The 15,703-nt window shown below is 37.8% G+C and overlaps 1 protein-coding gene across 1 annotated transcript; it reads left to right on the forward strand.

Annotated features, from left to right (window-relative positions):
- The first annotated feature begins 333 nt into the window (after window positions 1-333).
- On the forward strand, window positions 334-14,610 carry kcnk18 (potassium channel, subfamily K, member 18). Its single transcript, XM_040138641.1, has 3 exons — window positions 334-682; window positions 964-1,110; window positions 11,375-14,610. The coding sequence occupies exons 1-3, from the start codon at window positions 439-441 to the stop codon at window positions 12,208-12,210; spliced, it is 1,227 nt and encodes a 408-aa protein (XP_039994575.1). The 5' UTR covers window positions 334-438; the 3' UTR covers window positions 12,211-14,610.
- Window positions 14,611-15,703: the final 1,093 nt, after the last annotated feature.

Consider the following 15,703-nt stretch of genomic DNA (forward strand, 5'->3'; position numbering starts at 1 on the left):
CAACAGAAGTAAAATAAATAAATAAATAAATAAGGCATTGTGTGGAATTTGATCACATTATAAATTGACTGCTATATTTGTAATGAAAAATTTTATTCTTACAATGTATAGGTTCATTATTCTGGCTAGAGCCGTTTTTCACTTCAGTATTAACAAAAAAATCTTCATTTTCGATTGCTAGGATAAAATTGATGATGATTGACTTCCGCTGTGGTGCAAATGATTGTGAAGGCTATCAGAGCCTCTCTCAGGCTCCCTCTATAGAATCAATAACGGATCTCCCCCGAGGCCTCACCCCAGTTTTTTGTAATGCGTGTATGGATGAAGTGCTGTGATTACTGCCTCAGTTGCCTCCGCGCACGTTGGTGGAGCATAAGCTGGTGTAGCTAAGCTGACGGACGCACAGCCGCCTTCCACACATACTGCTGGAATAGGTGGATGCGGAAGAAGAAAATGTCAGTGGCAGTGAAGAGAGGAATAAGCGCTAGAGCCGAGTCCAGAAAATGCGCCGCGCGTTTCTGGAGGCTCTTTCCTCACCTTTTGCTGTGTCTGTCTCTGGTTGTATATGCTGCGCTGGGTGCGCTCATGTTCCAGTACATTGAAGGAGGGAGCGAGTTCACTACCCAGCTGGAGTACCATGAGTTCCTGGGTCAGATTGTCAGCACCGTTCAGAGCCTCACCGGTAAATGACCACAAATATTTTTTTAAGTAACATTTGTGCAACTAAAACTTTAATAGCTCATTTCTATCGACGTGTGGACTTTTTATGGGTGCTGATTAAATCTGTGGAGATTTTGGATTTGCTTTCGTATTAACCCTGATAGATTCATTTGGACCAGAGCATGCCTACTGCCTTGCCACTAACCGTTAACCCTTAATATGTATTATGTACGTATTAATGCCTCAATGCTCCCTAAGCCCTAATTCGTGTGCTCTACATGAATATTTTCTCCTTATTTTCAGATAACGCCACCTGCGCGCATCAATGCATACTGGAGCAAGTGGAGACTAAGATGCAATATAGCTTCAAGTCTTTATGGCTCCAGAGACCTGACAGATGGGATTTTTTTGGCTCCATGTTCTTCTGCTGCACTGTATTCACAACAGTTGGTAAATCAACAGATTGCACACACACACACACACACACACACACACACACACATATATATATATATATATATATATATATATATATATATATGTATATATACACAAAGTACATGTACTGTAATGATGTGATGCTATGGTCTTATTGGCTAAATTAAAAAAATACACGGTATGCAATGGTTTAGTGCAGATTGATCAGATAATCAGATAGAAAAAATCTTGCGAAACTGAAGGATCATAAAGTAGCAGGTGCAGCAGCCTCTCACCAAAAATAATTGAAAACAGTTCATCACTCTATCTGTGAAATCTTGAATTCTGAATTGTAATAATGTTGAAATGAAATGGAATTATTGACAATATTTCCATTATTTTCCATAATTGTTTTTAATGATCTAAACAAAGAGTCAGATGCCCGTCTGAGAAGTTTTATCTGGCTACAGGACTTTGTGGCATGTGCAAAGGGCTGAGCACCCTACTAAGTCAGTAATTAGTAATTTCTTGAAGTAGTTCATGGTGGATTTTGAGATATGCTTTGGATCATTGTCCTGTTGTAGAAGCCAGCCATCTCTTTGCTGATATTTAATGGAATTCATTCTTCCCTCTATCCATGCAATGTTTCCTGTGTCACTGGCTGCCACACAACCCCAAAGCATAGTATTTCCACCCCAGGCTTAACAGATGGCAAAGTGTTCTTTTCATTAAATGCTGCTCCTTTTTTCTCCAAACACACATTTGGTGATTATGGCCAAAAAGCTCAATTTGAACTTCATCTGTGCACAGCCCTTGTTTCCAAACTACCTTGCTTATCCGGAGTTTGCCTTGTATACTTTAGATGTTGACTTTTGTAATGAGGTCGCAGGTAACGTTTACTTCTGATGACTCTTCTGATGTAGACTGTTTGTGCATCAATGCTGCACAGTAAAACGGTGCACCACCACTCCTGATTCAGCTAAACCTTCCTGCAGCTCCTTTGCAGACATATGGGGGTTTAGCTTTGCCTTTCTGCCCAGCAGACAGGCAGTTTTTCTTGGTGTTCCAGATCGTGTCATTAATTAGGTTCATTTACAGATCCTCAGTCAGTTGCTTAGAGGTGCTCAGTGAGTGTTACCAGAAGGTTTGAAGAGTCAGAGAATTTATCAATGACGATTCTTGACTGGCCTTACAAGTCCAAATGAGTCAGTTAAGGTCTAATGAATTAGTGAAGCTCCAAGAAAAGTAGAAGTGTGCTCAAATGTCACAATTACTGTTTAATTTTTTTCCTTTTATAAGTACAGAAATACTCCAACAGCGAGGCCAGCCTGACAAACGCAAATGTCCGTGACTAACTGATTAAGTGAGTGAGTGACTCACTGACTGAGTAAAAGTCAGTGTTCCCAACTGTGCACCTTTGTAGGTAGATTTACTGACTTTTCAGACCTCTTTAGTGACTGTTTTCTCAAAAAAGCACCTAGCGATGAATCTAAACTTTTTGGACAAACCTTAGCTACTTTCTGTGGAAGAGAGTTGCCAATATTGCCCTGTGACGCCAAGCTTGGGCTTTCCCTCTGCAGGCACACCTCTCTGTGCCTCTCATTCAATTGACAGTACGGCAACTGACACAGACGTGAATGAGGTTCTAACTTTCATTTCACAGGTAAATATAGCCAAAATCACAGCACAGCCGTTGCCTTTATCAATGCGTATGCTGATTTTGAAAGATGATGTTGCTGTTACAAAATCAGGATGTATGATACTGTATACTTACATCATTATGTTAGCAAAAAATCAATGAGTGGCCTACTGAAATTATGCAGGCTGTGCTCTTGGATATGATGGCTTAGCAGGAAAGTTTAGAAAATTAGCTTCTCAAGTAATAAACTTTATTTACATAGCACAATTAATGCATAAAATGCAACACAAAGTGCTTAACATAAAAAGCAGATAATCATAACATTTAATAAATGCTTCATGATAAATTAATAAAACCAATAGAATACAATAAAATAAAGTTGAATTAAAAGGTAGGAGTTTTCAGCTATCAATAAGGAGAAAGCAATATAAAATAGAATAAAATTGAAATAAAACAGCAGAGGAGATAAAAGCATGTATTAACTTAAGTTCTGTGTCAGCCTGCGAGTGAAATAGTCTGAGTCCTTAAATTTTAAGGAATATTATATTATATATTATAAGGAATATATTCCTTAAATGATAGAAGGATACTTTTTTCATGTTTCTAATGTGACATTAAAATTTTAGGTCAGAGTTAATGATTACACCATGGTTTTTGACCTGTTCCTTGGTGTTTAGTGCAAGTATTTTTAGCTGGTCAGACAGTTTTTTTTCCTCTGCTTTATCCGCCAATAACTAGGATCTCAGTTTTGTCTTAATTTAGCTCTAAGAAGTTTTGAGTCATCCAAAGATTTAATTCAGAGATGCATGCAATCAAGTCGTTGTCAGAACTGTAATAATTTGAGTTTATAGAAATATATAGATGAGTTTCGTCTGCATAATTACGGAAATTGATATTGCAATTTATAATAGTATTGCTGAATGGTAACATATACAGACTGAAAAGAATTGGGCCTAAGATGCCCTGTGTGGGCCATAAATATGTGTACAAAATATCCCGGCAATCCATCAATAGTTGTAAAGATATTCCACAACCAGTCAGGGTATGACTGGTTGTGGACATTACTTCCAGTAATTGTTAAGTGCGCTTATATAACACTTTTTTAGTCTTATTGGCCGCTCAAAGTGCTTTACCACATTCACTGTCATACATGACATTCACACACACACACACACACACACACACACACACACACACACACACACACTCACACACAGTCACGTAGCCATCAGTGACAATTTGACTGGAGGAGCCGGGGATTGAACCACCGACCTTCTAGTTAGTGGACGATCTACGCTACCTCCTGAGCCACAGCTGCCCCTTTTCAAATATTTCTGTCTGGACCAAAGTGGTGGACTTACCAAACAACATTGCCACCACTATGTCACAACGCTGTCATGGTTAATATAAACTCCTAAAGTGCTGTTGTGACATTGGCTTAGAATAGTTGGTGATTTGGAACACCCATTTTGAGTTACACCATTCAGCCAAACCATTAAAACCTGTAACTGGTTTTAGTGTTGTGGCTAATTGGTCTATAGCTTTTTAGAATATTCTTAGATGTAATGCAAAGACAGTATGCCCTATTAAGCAAAGAAACTTAGACCAGTAACAAGTTGGTTATATGCTGTTAATCTTACAGACTGGGGTGAAGATAAACACATGGTGGCTAGGAGGCTGTGTATCTCAAAAGAGGATCAGAAGCATAGTCACATAACTGTTATGGAGTTGCCGTGTGTTTGGAATACTAAATTGAATCTGTGAGACTGAACATAAACATCAGTCATGCTCGTTGTTTTTTTCAGAAGACATGTTTACACATGTTCACACAACGTGGCTAACTTGCTAGTCTTGTTTTGGGAAACATCCTGAGGTCAGATGTCCAAACTGCACTAAAATGTACAGCACTTTTTAGGTCTTTAAAAATAACCCTGTGTCCCATTGTGTCATTGTTGACTTGCCATTCCTCTCCCTTATAATTTTTTTTATTGTGGTGTGTGTTACTTGTGGTTTGGTGCACTTTTGTACAAATGACTGTGTGCTCAGCTCCTTGTATTGACATTGCCAGACAGAAAAAATGCTTGCTAGATGTTACTATGGCTTAGTCAATGCGTACTAAGCAGTCAACCAAGTGTATACATGTCAGGAGGTCTGGTTTTTCTCATGGTAATACTGTACTTTACACAACAAACACTTGAACTTTTGTTTACTTTCCTAGTAAACGTGGAGCAAACCGGTGACCATTTGATTGGAGGAAGGTGAGGGGAGTTGAGCAAGCTTTCATTTTGGGCATCACTAGAAGTCATTTGATGATATCTAAAACTGTTAATGAACCGCTTAATCAATCTCTGCTGTTCGAGGTTGCCCCAGTCAAGGGTATGTAGAGCCTGGCCAGATGATAAATTGAACTATATGGAGGTGAAACTGTGCCGGCGAATTCTCTTGCAGCACTAAATAATATTCTTGTAGTAATAGTGGATCAAATGACTATATGTAAAAGGTGTTGCTCATAGCGAAGAAACCACAGAGAATTACCACCAATTATTCAGTCCAATTTTTTGGTTTTAAGAACTGCAGCTTTAGTGTTTGGTTCACTCTCATCTCCTTAAACCTTATTGTTTCAGTGAGAAAGCTCTGATAAACCCACTGTACACTACCTGCTTGGTAAGAAATAACAGACGGACAATGTTAGAGACCAGCATTTAGCAGCTAAGATCCAGATATTTTTCTCAGTAGTTGGTGGAAAAACAGAACTAAAAGAGCGTGAATATTGCACTTGCATTTATTATGTGGCCAGAAACATGACTCCAAATTTGGCAGCCCATGGCATCAATAATCACAGCAGAGAGTATCAAATAGGTGCAATCATTTTATTCTTCTGGATCATGATGAGCAGCAGTTATCACCGATAACTTAAAATAAACACAAAATTGATCCTTATTAAGACTTTCACTTAACAGAAATTTGTAAACAAATCCACTCTTTTTATGGTGTAACATTACATCACACACTTACAGTATATACTGCACAAAAAATGACTTATTAAGCAACCCGAAATAACAAAACACATGTATATAGACAATAGTAAGTAATTCACCACTGCTCATTTAGCATATGCAACTTTTCTGGTACCAGAGAATGCAACACAGTAATTTCAGTAACACTGCACATAAATGTTTTACATCCTTTGAATTTCTTTACAGCCTGTAAAATAGCCAAATATTACATACCTTACTCTGCTTACCAAGTGTGCAAAACTGGAGGAAATTTAATAGACTTGGCTGCTTTCATGTGAAGTGCTGCTAGCTTGATGGCCATAAACTTTCTCTGAGCTAAAAATAGCACATAGATGCAGCAAAACATAAGACAAAGTTCACCAACAGTTCAAAAAATGTTAACATATTAACCACACAGTGTTAAAAATCAATACCATTAAAATTCCACAACATACAATGCCAACCCAAATGTACCATGAAAGTTTTGTGAGGTGAGTGATACCTACTGAGTGAAATTCTGCCATTTAGCTATACAGATTCTCGGGCCTGCAGCTTCAGTAAACCCACACCTACGTGAGTGACTGACCATGAATAAATGAACGCGTTAGAGGTCATTTACACCAAAACTGAGTATATTTACCTGATCTGAGTCCATATTTCTCATGCTACTCAGAACAGAAAATTGGCCTTACCTGGTCTGAAATTTTCAGAGTGAGTAATACTTAAAGGCACAGTGTCTACACAGGAGGCGTAGCGTGAGCAGCATGTTAGCAGAGGAGCAGCATTAGCTTCACTCCTCCGTCTGTGTGTACACAAGATTCGTTCATGCATAGTCTGAATGTAGGTCAACCATGTATTCAAGTAAAATTGAAGAAAATAAAGTTTGAGTGTAAAAATATGCTTCGAATCATGTTTACATGTAAATAGTATGAGTAAAATTTGAGCTATTACACAGCCTGTGTAGAAAGCTGGATTGATTTAAACAGAAGCATATCTGTTCTGCATGTGAGTCTGACAACTGAAAAATGCAGCTGAAACGCCTCCTGTCAAGACATGGCGTTAGACCAGCATAACTGTCTTAACCAATTTAGAGTTTGCAGCTGTTGAAAAATAAAAGGACAAACGTGCACACAAATTCTATTCAAACCTTTTGTAATAAATTTTGTTTGGAATAAATACTGAACACTAGCAGCAGAAATTTTCAGTTTATCCCAAATTGAAAACAAGGAATTACAGCCATAATAGCTATGATGTTTTCGAATATGCGATCCATTGTCTAATGGATCTCAGTAGTAAACTGAGACTTTACTGATCTGATGTGTTTGCTGAACTCCTTTGTGAATAAATGGAAATGTGCCTGATACATTATAAGATATATTGTGTGTGAATTGATTTTGAGGTACTACACCAAAAACAGCAGGATTCCTCATATGGGAATCATAAATATTCACAGAAAATTTTATGGAAACATGATCTTTAGATTTGCAGTACCTTGCAGGGGACCAAAGTGTGGGCCAAGGGGAGCTGATGGTGGTGCTAAATGACAGGTCAGTTGGTCATCAAAGTAATCAGGAATCATCTATAAGAATCTATACAACTCCGTGACAGTTTGCTCCGGACCTGCTGTTCACTGCATACAGTACAGACACATAATTATTGCATTACTTACTGACTAGCAGACTAACAAGTTGAGATCCTAAAAAAAGTTTAAGGCTACCTATGTGACTTATGTGGCTTATGTGACTCATGATCAGATGGCAGCTGTTTTGGGATGGTTGGAATAATTGAGGACTGAGAGGCCTATGGCTGCTGCGTTAGTCTCTGTGGGGCCGGTGCCTCATTCACAGTTTGTCAGAAGAAACATCTTGTTGTCATAGTTTGGACGTGCTCATTGCAACGATCTCAAAATAATCACATGTTTATGTTTGTGTACGTAGTCAGGGCCAGCAATCTGGGAGCAGATACAAGGATCTTTATAGAATGTGCTTGTGTAGACAATGGGACAACCCACAAATCATCCAGCAGGGAACCATTTTAAATGCCCTCCGACTGTATTTACCTTATTTACCTCCATCTGTGACTCAGATAAGCCAGTGTCTGTATTAACCTCTTGGTCTGTCTGAATGCATGTGAATATTACAGTGTCTATGTGCTGTCACCTGACCATGGACCAGTAGTAAACAGCAGGGTACTTCAACACATGGTTGATATTACCCCTCAAAGGAGCTAATCCTGATGGAGAACTGATGACAAAACATGATTTGGGATTGTAGCAATTTTGAACCTATATTATCTTTTTGCATTTTTATTGAGAAAATATTCACTGAGCAGGAGCTTTTTGAAGGTTTTTTTTTGTGACTGCGAAAGGCTAAAATTATATTAATCTAATTCTGGGTCCTTCATAATGCCCAAAAGCTTTAAAACAAATAAAATACACTGAAAGTTAGATTTAGTTATCATCATAAGGCATCAAATATTTCCTCTAAAACTAAGGCTCTTTAATTTGTCTTTGGCGGGTTCGCAGTTCATAAAGGCAGGTTGAGACATGTTTCACTGCAGGGTGATGGTCCTTTAATTGATTGACATTCCTGATAAAAATTAATCATAGCCTCACCTTTGACATACAGGCAGGGGACAGCATGAACATATGGATTCCTATGTTGATGTTGGTCAGTCTTTGTGTAGTCCAACACTTTGTTTCACTTTGTCTCAACAAGTACAGGACAGATTGCCGTAAAATGTTTTCTCTTAAACTTATTTTTATCATGGTTTGTAAAATACCCACCACATGTAAGTTCATTGTAGAATGTAACTCCCCCTTCATCAGTAAGCCCCCCACATTTCAAGTAGTGTGAGGGGATAACTGTTTAGATTTTAATGACGTCATGGGCCACCCCCAAGAAAAACTCGGCTGTTAATGCTCTAAAAATACCATGATTATTGGTATGTTTGTTTTTTTTGTTCCATAATTTAGCATTGTAGAGGTACAAATTATAAAAGATCAGAACAAGCATATATCCATTCAAATTTTTTTAGCCATGCTAGCAGCGTTGCCGTTGAGGGAACAATGTTGGTTGGTCCGGCAGTTACCAATTGGTCCACCATATTTAGACTGAAATATCAGCACTATTGTGCTCAAGTACAGCCTCACAGAGCATCTAAGCATGGCTGTAAACTAATTTTCTTGAATAAGCTTGGTACCCCAAAATCTAATAGCTAAAAATATGTCTTAAGATGTCCAGTAGTTTGGTAACATTTTCATTGCCAGTGTTGTTTCCCTTATTAGTGATCAGTTTGTAAATATTCTTTTCTCTATGTTTTATATAATTAGTTAATTTAACTATTTACTTCTACTATCTAGACCTTGCTTTTTTCTTGACACGATTTGATGTTTAAGAACCTTGTGAAAATACATTAGTAAGTCTTTTACTTTCAAATATATGATAAGTGGTTCAGGGAAGCCAGCAAATGGCTAATGGCTTAGCAGCAACAGGAAGCCCACAATTCACTGAAGAGACAGCATTCTCAGAGGAGAATGGTCTTTACATCACCACAAAAAGCTTATTAGAGGTTGTTAGAGGTTAAAGCCACTCTGTCCTCTGTGTTTTCTTCTTAGTTCGGAACTTCATTCATCTCTCCACAAAAAGTATAATGAGGGTTTAAAGCAAGGTCTAAAGGCATACACTTTAGATCCTCACATAGATCCAGTGTTCTCGCCAACTTTTGAAAAGTGAGGTTGATAATTTAAAAAAGAGTCCCATCGATTTGACAAAGTTGTGTCAAATCATTGTTTTACATTGTATCATTTTATGACTGTACATTGTTTGAAAAAGCAGCATTTGTCTTCTTGCGTACTTGTACGCTATTTTATTTTTACCAGTTTTAATATTGTGCCAGAATGGTACTGGAGCACAGTGACATTGCTACAACAAAGTCTGATGATCATGTACATTGTAAAAAAGCCACCAGTTTAGCAGATTATTTAAAGCACTTTATTTGGAGGTAAAATTGAAAGTCAATATTATAAGCACAATGTTACTAATAATCTCTCATTGCACGGATTGATAATCCACTGTTTATACTGGAGATTGGGACCTGGACATTCAAACTCTTATAAATTCCTCATATTGTTGAAGGTTTAATCTTCAACAACTCGGCACTTAATGAGTGAAGAACTGTCTTAGAGGACAGGTGGTTCATATTTTAAAGCAGCTATATTTTTATAATAACAATGTGTTAGCTGACAATGTGAAAACAGTGGGATAATGTGGTAGTGGTCGCTTGAAGTGACAAATTTACAGAGAATTATCTCCCCTTGGCTTTAAAGAGTTTTATAGTGAGTTTCTTCTCATTATTTATCTGTCTGGACCACTGTACTGTTCTGGTTCACTCTCACGGCTCTCATAGAGTTTTTTCATGTGCACCAGATGGCTGTTTTGAGTGAATAAACTATAAAAGCCCAAAGGTAATCTAGCATGTACACTGCCTGCTCAGCAGCAACTGGCAGACAGTCACACTTAGAGAATAAAGAGCAAGATATTTTCCTCACGAGTTGGTAAAGACCACAAACAGAGCTAAAAGAGAGTAAATGTTGAACTTAAATTCATTAGTTGACAAGAAGGAAAACTCCAAATGGATAATATTGTTGATCCGTAACTCCGTGATGTGTAAATAAGCTGTTTGTTAAAAAGTTAGCCATATCAACTTCTAAGGTGGTGATATGTGTATGGTGTGTTCACAACTGGTTTCTGCTGCAATTTGAGACTTACTGGAATACCGAAATTTAGTTTCGGTAGAAACATACTTAAAACCATAGCTAAAATGCAACTTTAACTGTTTAAAACAACATTAATAGTCAATAGTGTAAATTTGGTGAGCTATTTTTATATTTAGTCTTAGTCCTGAGATTTAAAAAAAAGAAAAGCCCAGGGAACTTGATCCTTTTTATTTTATTCAATCTTTAGTTTAGTAAAACTCTGGACATCTTAGTCTTGCCTTAGTCATCTAAAGATTAGTTGGCAAAAATATTGTGAACATTTTAGTCAAGTATAAGTCCAAACCAAGAATAGGCATTTTAGTCAAAAATCTGCAAAAAGCAAACAAATAAGATTCAATTCAGCTGATTTTAGGCTAAACGGAAATTGGAATGAGAATAAGCCGACAATTGACAGGTTGTATGATAAAGAATTCAGCTTTGTAGAGAGGGTGTCTGGTGTGATGTTATTCATTTAAGCAAAACATCCAGAGGGGAAAGAAGTTTAAAACAATGAAGTCTGGAAAAGATGCAATAACATTAGCTAATCCAATGCAATATAACTCTTGCAATATGAATCATTGCTATTATTTTAACTTGCTGTTAACTTGCAAAAATCCTGAGTATTCAGAAAAAGGAAAACCTTCATAATCAAAAAGAACCTTGTACAACAGCCCTGCAATAAAACCTACCCTTTAATGTTCAGGAATCTAACAGAAAGGTGTTGATTTTATTCTCTAATTTTGTAGGCCTTACTGGTAATGCTGTACTAGATTGTGTTAAATTGTGTTAGAATTACAATTCCTTATCCCCTACAAGGATTTGATCTGTGCCACAAATGTCCTTAAATCCTAAACTTGCCCCTGCTTGACATTACTAAATTGTCCATTTTCTCTATTATTGTTGCAGGGTATGGGGAGATCTATCCAGTTACCCTGCCTGGTAAGGTGGTGTGTGTCTTGTATGCCATGGTGGGCATCCCTCTCATGCTTCTGGTCATTCTTGATGTGGGAGACTTCCTTGCTATGCTTATGTCCAGAGCATATGTCCGCATTCACACCCTCTACAAAATCCTCCAATCCCACACCTGGTCACCGTGGAAGGCTCATAAGAGGGCAGCGGAGTCGAGCCACTGGGCCCTGGAGGATGGTACCTTTGTTTTCAGCCATGAGGTTGTGATCCGTGAACCCCTTGACATCCGACAGGTGCTACACAGCCAGGTGGATGTACGGCACAAGTCCATCCAGCTCCAAAACAACAAAGAGATCTTTGAGAAGATTCTCGCCAGGGAGAATTTACTTAGAAAGGGTCCATTGCTCAGGACCCTCTCCTGCCCGGAGCTAGACCGGCTGCCACCACCACCCAAAGGATATGCCATATGGGACTTCACAGGGTTAGGCGATGGAATGGAAATGCTAGATGTACCCTTTGTGCTGATTCTTTTCATTGTATTCGCCTACATTTTCTTTGTTGGTTTGATTCTGCCGCTGTGGGAAACTGAATTCAAGGGCTTTGACCCCTACTACTTCTGCTTCATCACGCTCACTACCATAGGTTTTGGCGACATTGTACCCAATCACCCCAAGTACTTCATGCTTACCTCACTCTTCATCATTGTTGGCATGGCCATCATGTCCATGGCTTTTAAGCTGGGCCAAACACGAATTGTAAGCTGCTACCGCCAGTGCATCAAGTTCATCAGCAGGGGAAATGTGGAGACTTTAGAAAATGAAGAGAATGACTAAGTCACCAAGAGAATTGACTCATGTCCAAGAGATGAACAAGCTCATAGTCCTGGCTTTGAAACAGGCCCAAAATGGGAGTCTGTGGGAACTTGTCCAGTGTATTCTTTGTGCTGGTTTTTCCATTATAAGCATGAGCAAAATAAAAAATGTGCATGTGCCAAACGCTTTTGCCCAGTGAAGGAGGGTGATATTCAAAATGATTCCTATCTAGAGAACTTCAAATTCTGCATATCTAAATACAGTATATAGCCAACGAATGACTGTTAGTTGTGCTCCAGTAATTGTACTGCTTACAATAATACAGAGGATGGACAAAATAGTGTTGCATTTGCTTATAACTCAGAATTCTGGATTTCTTACTCCTTTCTTAAAAAAAATCAAATGAAATGCCTTTCAAGTTCATTCTTGTTTGTTCTTTTAAACTTCAATTTATAAAATAATGTCAAATTAATATGGCTACCCATACAGTCAGCAAATATTACATTTTATAGACTGTAATATTAGCCCTAAAGTTAGGGCTAGGGTCAGGGTCTTGACTGTATACTGTTAAGGTGCTTACTTAAGGTGACAATCTTTTCTACATTGGTAGCTCAAATGTACAGAGGTCGGCAATGATGCATTTCCTACTCTGACTATAAATGAACAAAATCACAATTATAAAAAACTTTTCAACTTAGTGGCCATTAGTAGGATTGCCCAATAATAGTGACATTACGTTTGATTCTGGAGCTTTGAAGAGTGTGTGGAGTGGGAAGGGTGGTTTCTGTTGATGTACTGTGTTGTAGATTGTTTTGCTTGTTGAATATGGCATCTTCGGTTTTGCCAATTTTGGGTGTACAACAGCATTGGTTCTGGGTGCACTTTGACGCTGGCTGGCACTTTGAAGGTTTAAGTGGGAAAACCCTCGAAACCCAGGGCCTTATTTATCAAAGCATGTTTAGAACAAAGGCTAGGAAGTGTCTATACTTTACTGAATAAGCAATGATTAAGTCTCACCTATTTTATCTTCTTGTGCACGTACAGGCTCATTTACATAAAGACCCAATACAGAATGCCATATATTGTTAACTAACTCCCATTGAAAGTTCTAGTAGTTTTAATTTAGAGTCATGTGTTATATCACACATGAAAGATAAAGACAAAAAAATATCGCGCACAGGGAGGTTAAGATACTGTGGCATTCCAAGAGCAAGCTTGTGGGAAAGCTTCCCAGCATCCACCAGAGCAAATGGATTTATGGCCAAAAGTCAAATTTTTGTACGTTTCAGGTTATTAGTGGTGTTATTAAATTTTACATTACTACAAGCAAATGTAGTTAGACAGCAAGTGACGTGGTGTAAACAATTTAATGTCAAGATCTCACTACTTGGTGGTAATGATGATGTGTCTCTTGTTACCCAATAAATATTCTCAAACGTTGAACTTTCTCTCCATTAACATCTCAGTTCAATGCAATTTATAGATTTCCAATTTGTTTTGATTTGCCTTTTTGTCGTTTTACTTTTTAAAAATGCATATCTTAACAATTTACTGTATTATTTGTAATTTAGGAATGCCTGCTGTTATACCTATGTACTACCAGGGTTTTGTTGGTCCTTAAGGTCAGTAGGGGTTCTAAATATATGAACATCCTCAAACACAACAAGAAATTAATGTGTAAAAATTAACCTTCGCATGGTTGATAAATGACGTACCCTCTGAGTTTGTAGTAGAGGAGGTTGGAGCAGAATTTATCAGTATTTTGTTGAGATGGGACAGCAGCTAAGTACGTATTTGTCTTATACTGTATTTCGCGTAGATTTCTCCCAACAAAGTATATGTATGTAACTTTTTATGAAAATATAAATGATTAAATTATATAAAAATATAATATTTATGTCACAAAGACATTAGACCACGGTCTAATTATGTTTTATTATTGTTACCCAATTAAAGTTTTGTACAGTGGTCCTGAGAGATCAACAAACTGCAACTTACTGTAGAAAAAACATTCAGATATACAGAACAAAAGCAAATTCAGAAAACATCTTCACCAATTTCACAGCACATGCTCAGGATTTCGAAAAAAATGCTGCAGTGAGAAAACAGAAATATTTTGCAAACACAATTCTCTGTCTTTCCAACAAAAATTTCATATTAAAAAGACTCAAAACCATTTATTAACTATTAACACACTACTTATAAATGCTAAACAGGGGTATTGCTGTTATATAATATAAAATGTATATTATTCTTGTGAGTGAAGGAAAGATTAACATTTCAGTCGTGGAATTTGTATAAGTGTAAAAATAAATCATCATGTAATGGACTTCATATAAGAACATTTACTCTTGCCTACTTGAACCTGTGTTAACTTTTTTTTGGCTAGACTACAACAGTGGGGCCAGCCTTATAAACGGGAATGTCCATGACTGAGTGAGTGAGTGAGTGAGTGAGTGAGGAGTGAGTGAGTGAGTGAGTGAGTGAGTGACAAAGTTGCATCATTGGTTAGCCGGCTGAGTGTCGGAATTTCCCCATTGGCCGTTGCTCTTTCAAAATGAAGTTGCACAAACAGTTTCTGTTCCATCTTCAGAGGATCTTTTCAGACCCTTTTAGCAACTTTTCTCCGCAATAGCACCTAGGGACAAATTTAACAAATTTTCGGACAAAAGATTAGCTGCTTCCCGTAGAAGAGAGTTGCCAGTATTATCCCGCAGGGATACGTCTCTCAGCCTCTCATTAAATTGACTGCACGCCAGCCGACAGACATGAATGGGCTTCTAACTTTCTCTCTGACTGATCATTTTTGCAAGTAAATATAGCCGAATTCACAGCACAGCTGTTTCTTTAACTTAAGTGTGTGGTGATTTTGTTAGATGACATCGCGGTACTAAAATAAGGATTTTAGCAGAGCAGTAGCTTGGAAAAGGCTTGGAAGTGACTGCTGGTTAATATGTAATCTTAATGGGCCACGTTTCAGTAACTGTTTCATACTTTTTCTGTTGTTTGCTAGCAGAAACAGAAAAATGTGTAAATGAGAACAGATTTATCGGGAATTTGGCTGCATTTAAATACTGTATATGTCCACACACGAGAACAAGAGAGATGCAAAAAGATAAAGGGCGGTCCAGCCATTTACTCGGTTTTGACCGTCTAGTCTTGTTTTTTGGTCACTTGGGGGCAGTGGAAGCAAGCTGTAAACATAACAGTGACATAACAGTCAGGTAAGACTGATACATTACCTGGTGATGGTATACCCTATTCCTTTATAGCTCAGTGGAAAACAGCTGCCTACGGCAAAAATGAAACTATGAGAGCGATGAGAGTGAAACCAAACAGTGAAGCTGTAAAGGTGAAAGTACAACTTGAAGAAAAGTCTGTATATATACAGATTGAAATTATCACTTCAACAACACCAGAGAGGCTGGGATGAACTCAGATTCAGTTCTCATTATTTTATTATTGTGTGAATAACTAATAAGCAACTAATTAGACAAATAGTAAAATTAAAGCT

The sequence above is a fragment of the Xiphias gladius genome, chromosome 11 (genome assembly GCF_016859285.1).
Source record: "Xiphias gladius isolate SHS-SW01 ecotype Sanya breed wild chromosome 11, ASM1685928v1, whole genome shotgun sequence".
Lineage (NCBI taxonomy): Eukaryota > Metazoa > Chordata > Actinopteri > Istiophoriformes > Xiphiidae > Xiphias > Xiphias gladius.

Excerpts from the sequence above, each read along its gene's own strand:
- kcnk18 (XM_040138641.1), top strand. The coding sequence starts at position 439 with ATGCGGAAGAAGAAAATGTCAGTGGCAGTGAAGAGAGGAATAAGCGCT. Across the intron at positions 683-963 it reads CACCGTTCAGAGCCTCACCG|ATAACGCCACCTGCGCGCAT; the intron begins GTAAATGACCAC and ends CCTTATTTTCAG. Across the intron at positions 1,111-11,374 it reads CACTGTATTCACAACAGTTG|GGTATGGGGAGATCTATCCA; the intron begins GTAAATCAACAG and ends TTATTGTTGCAG.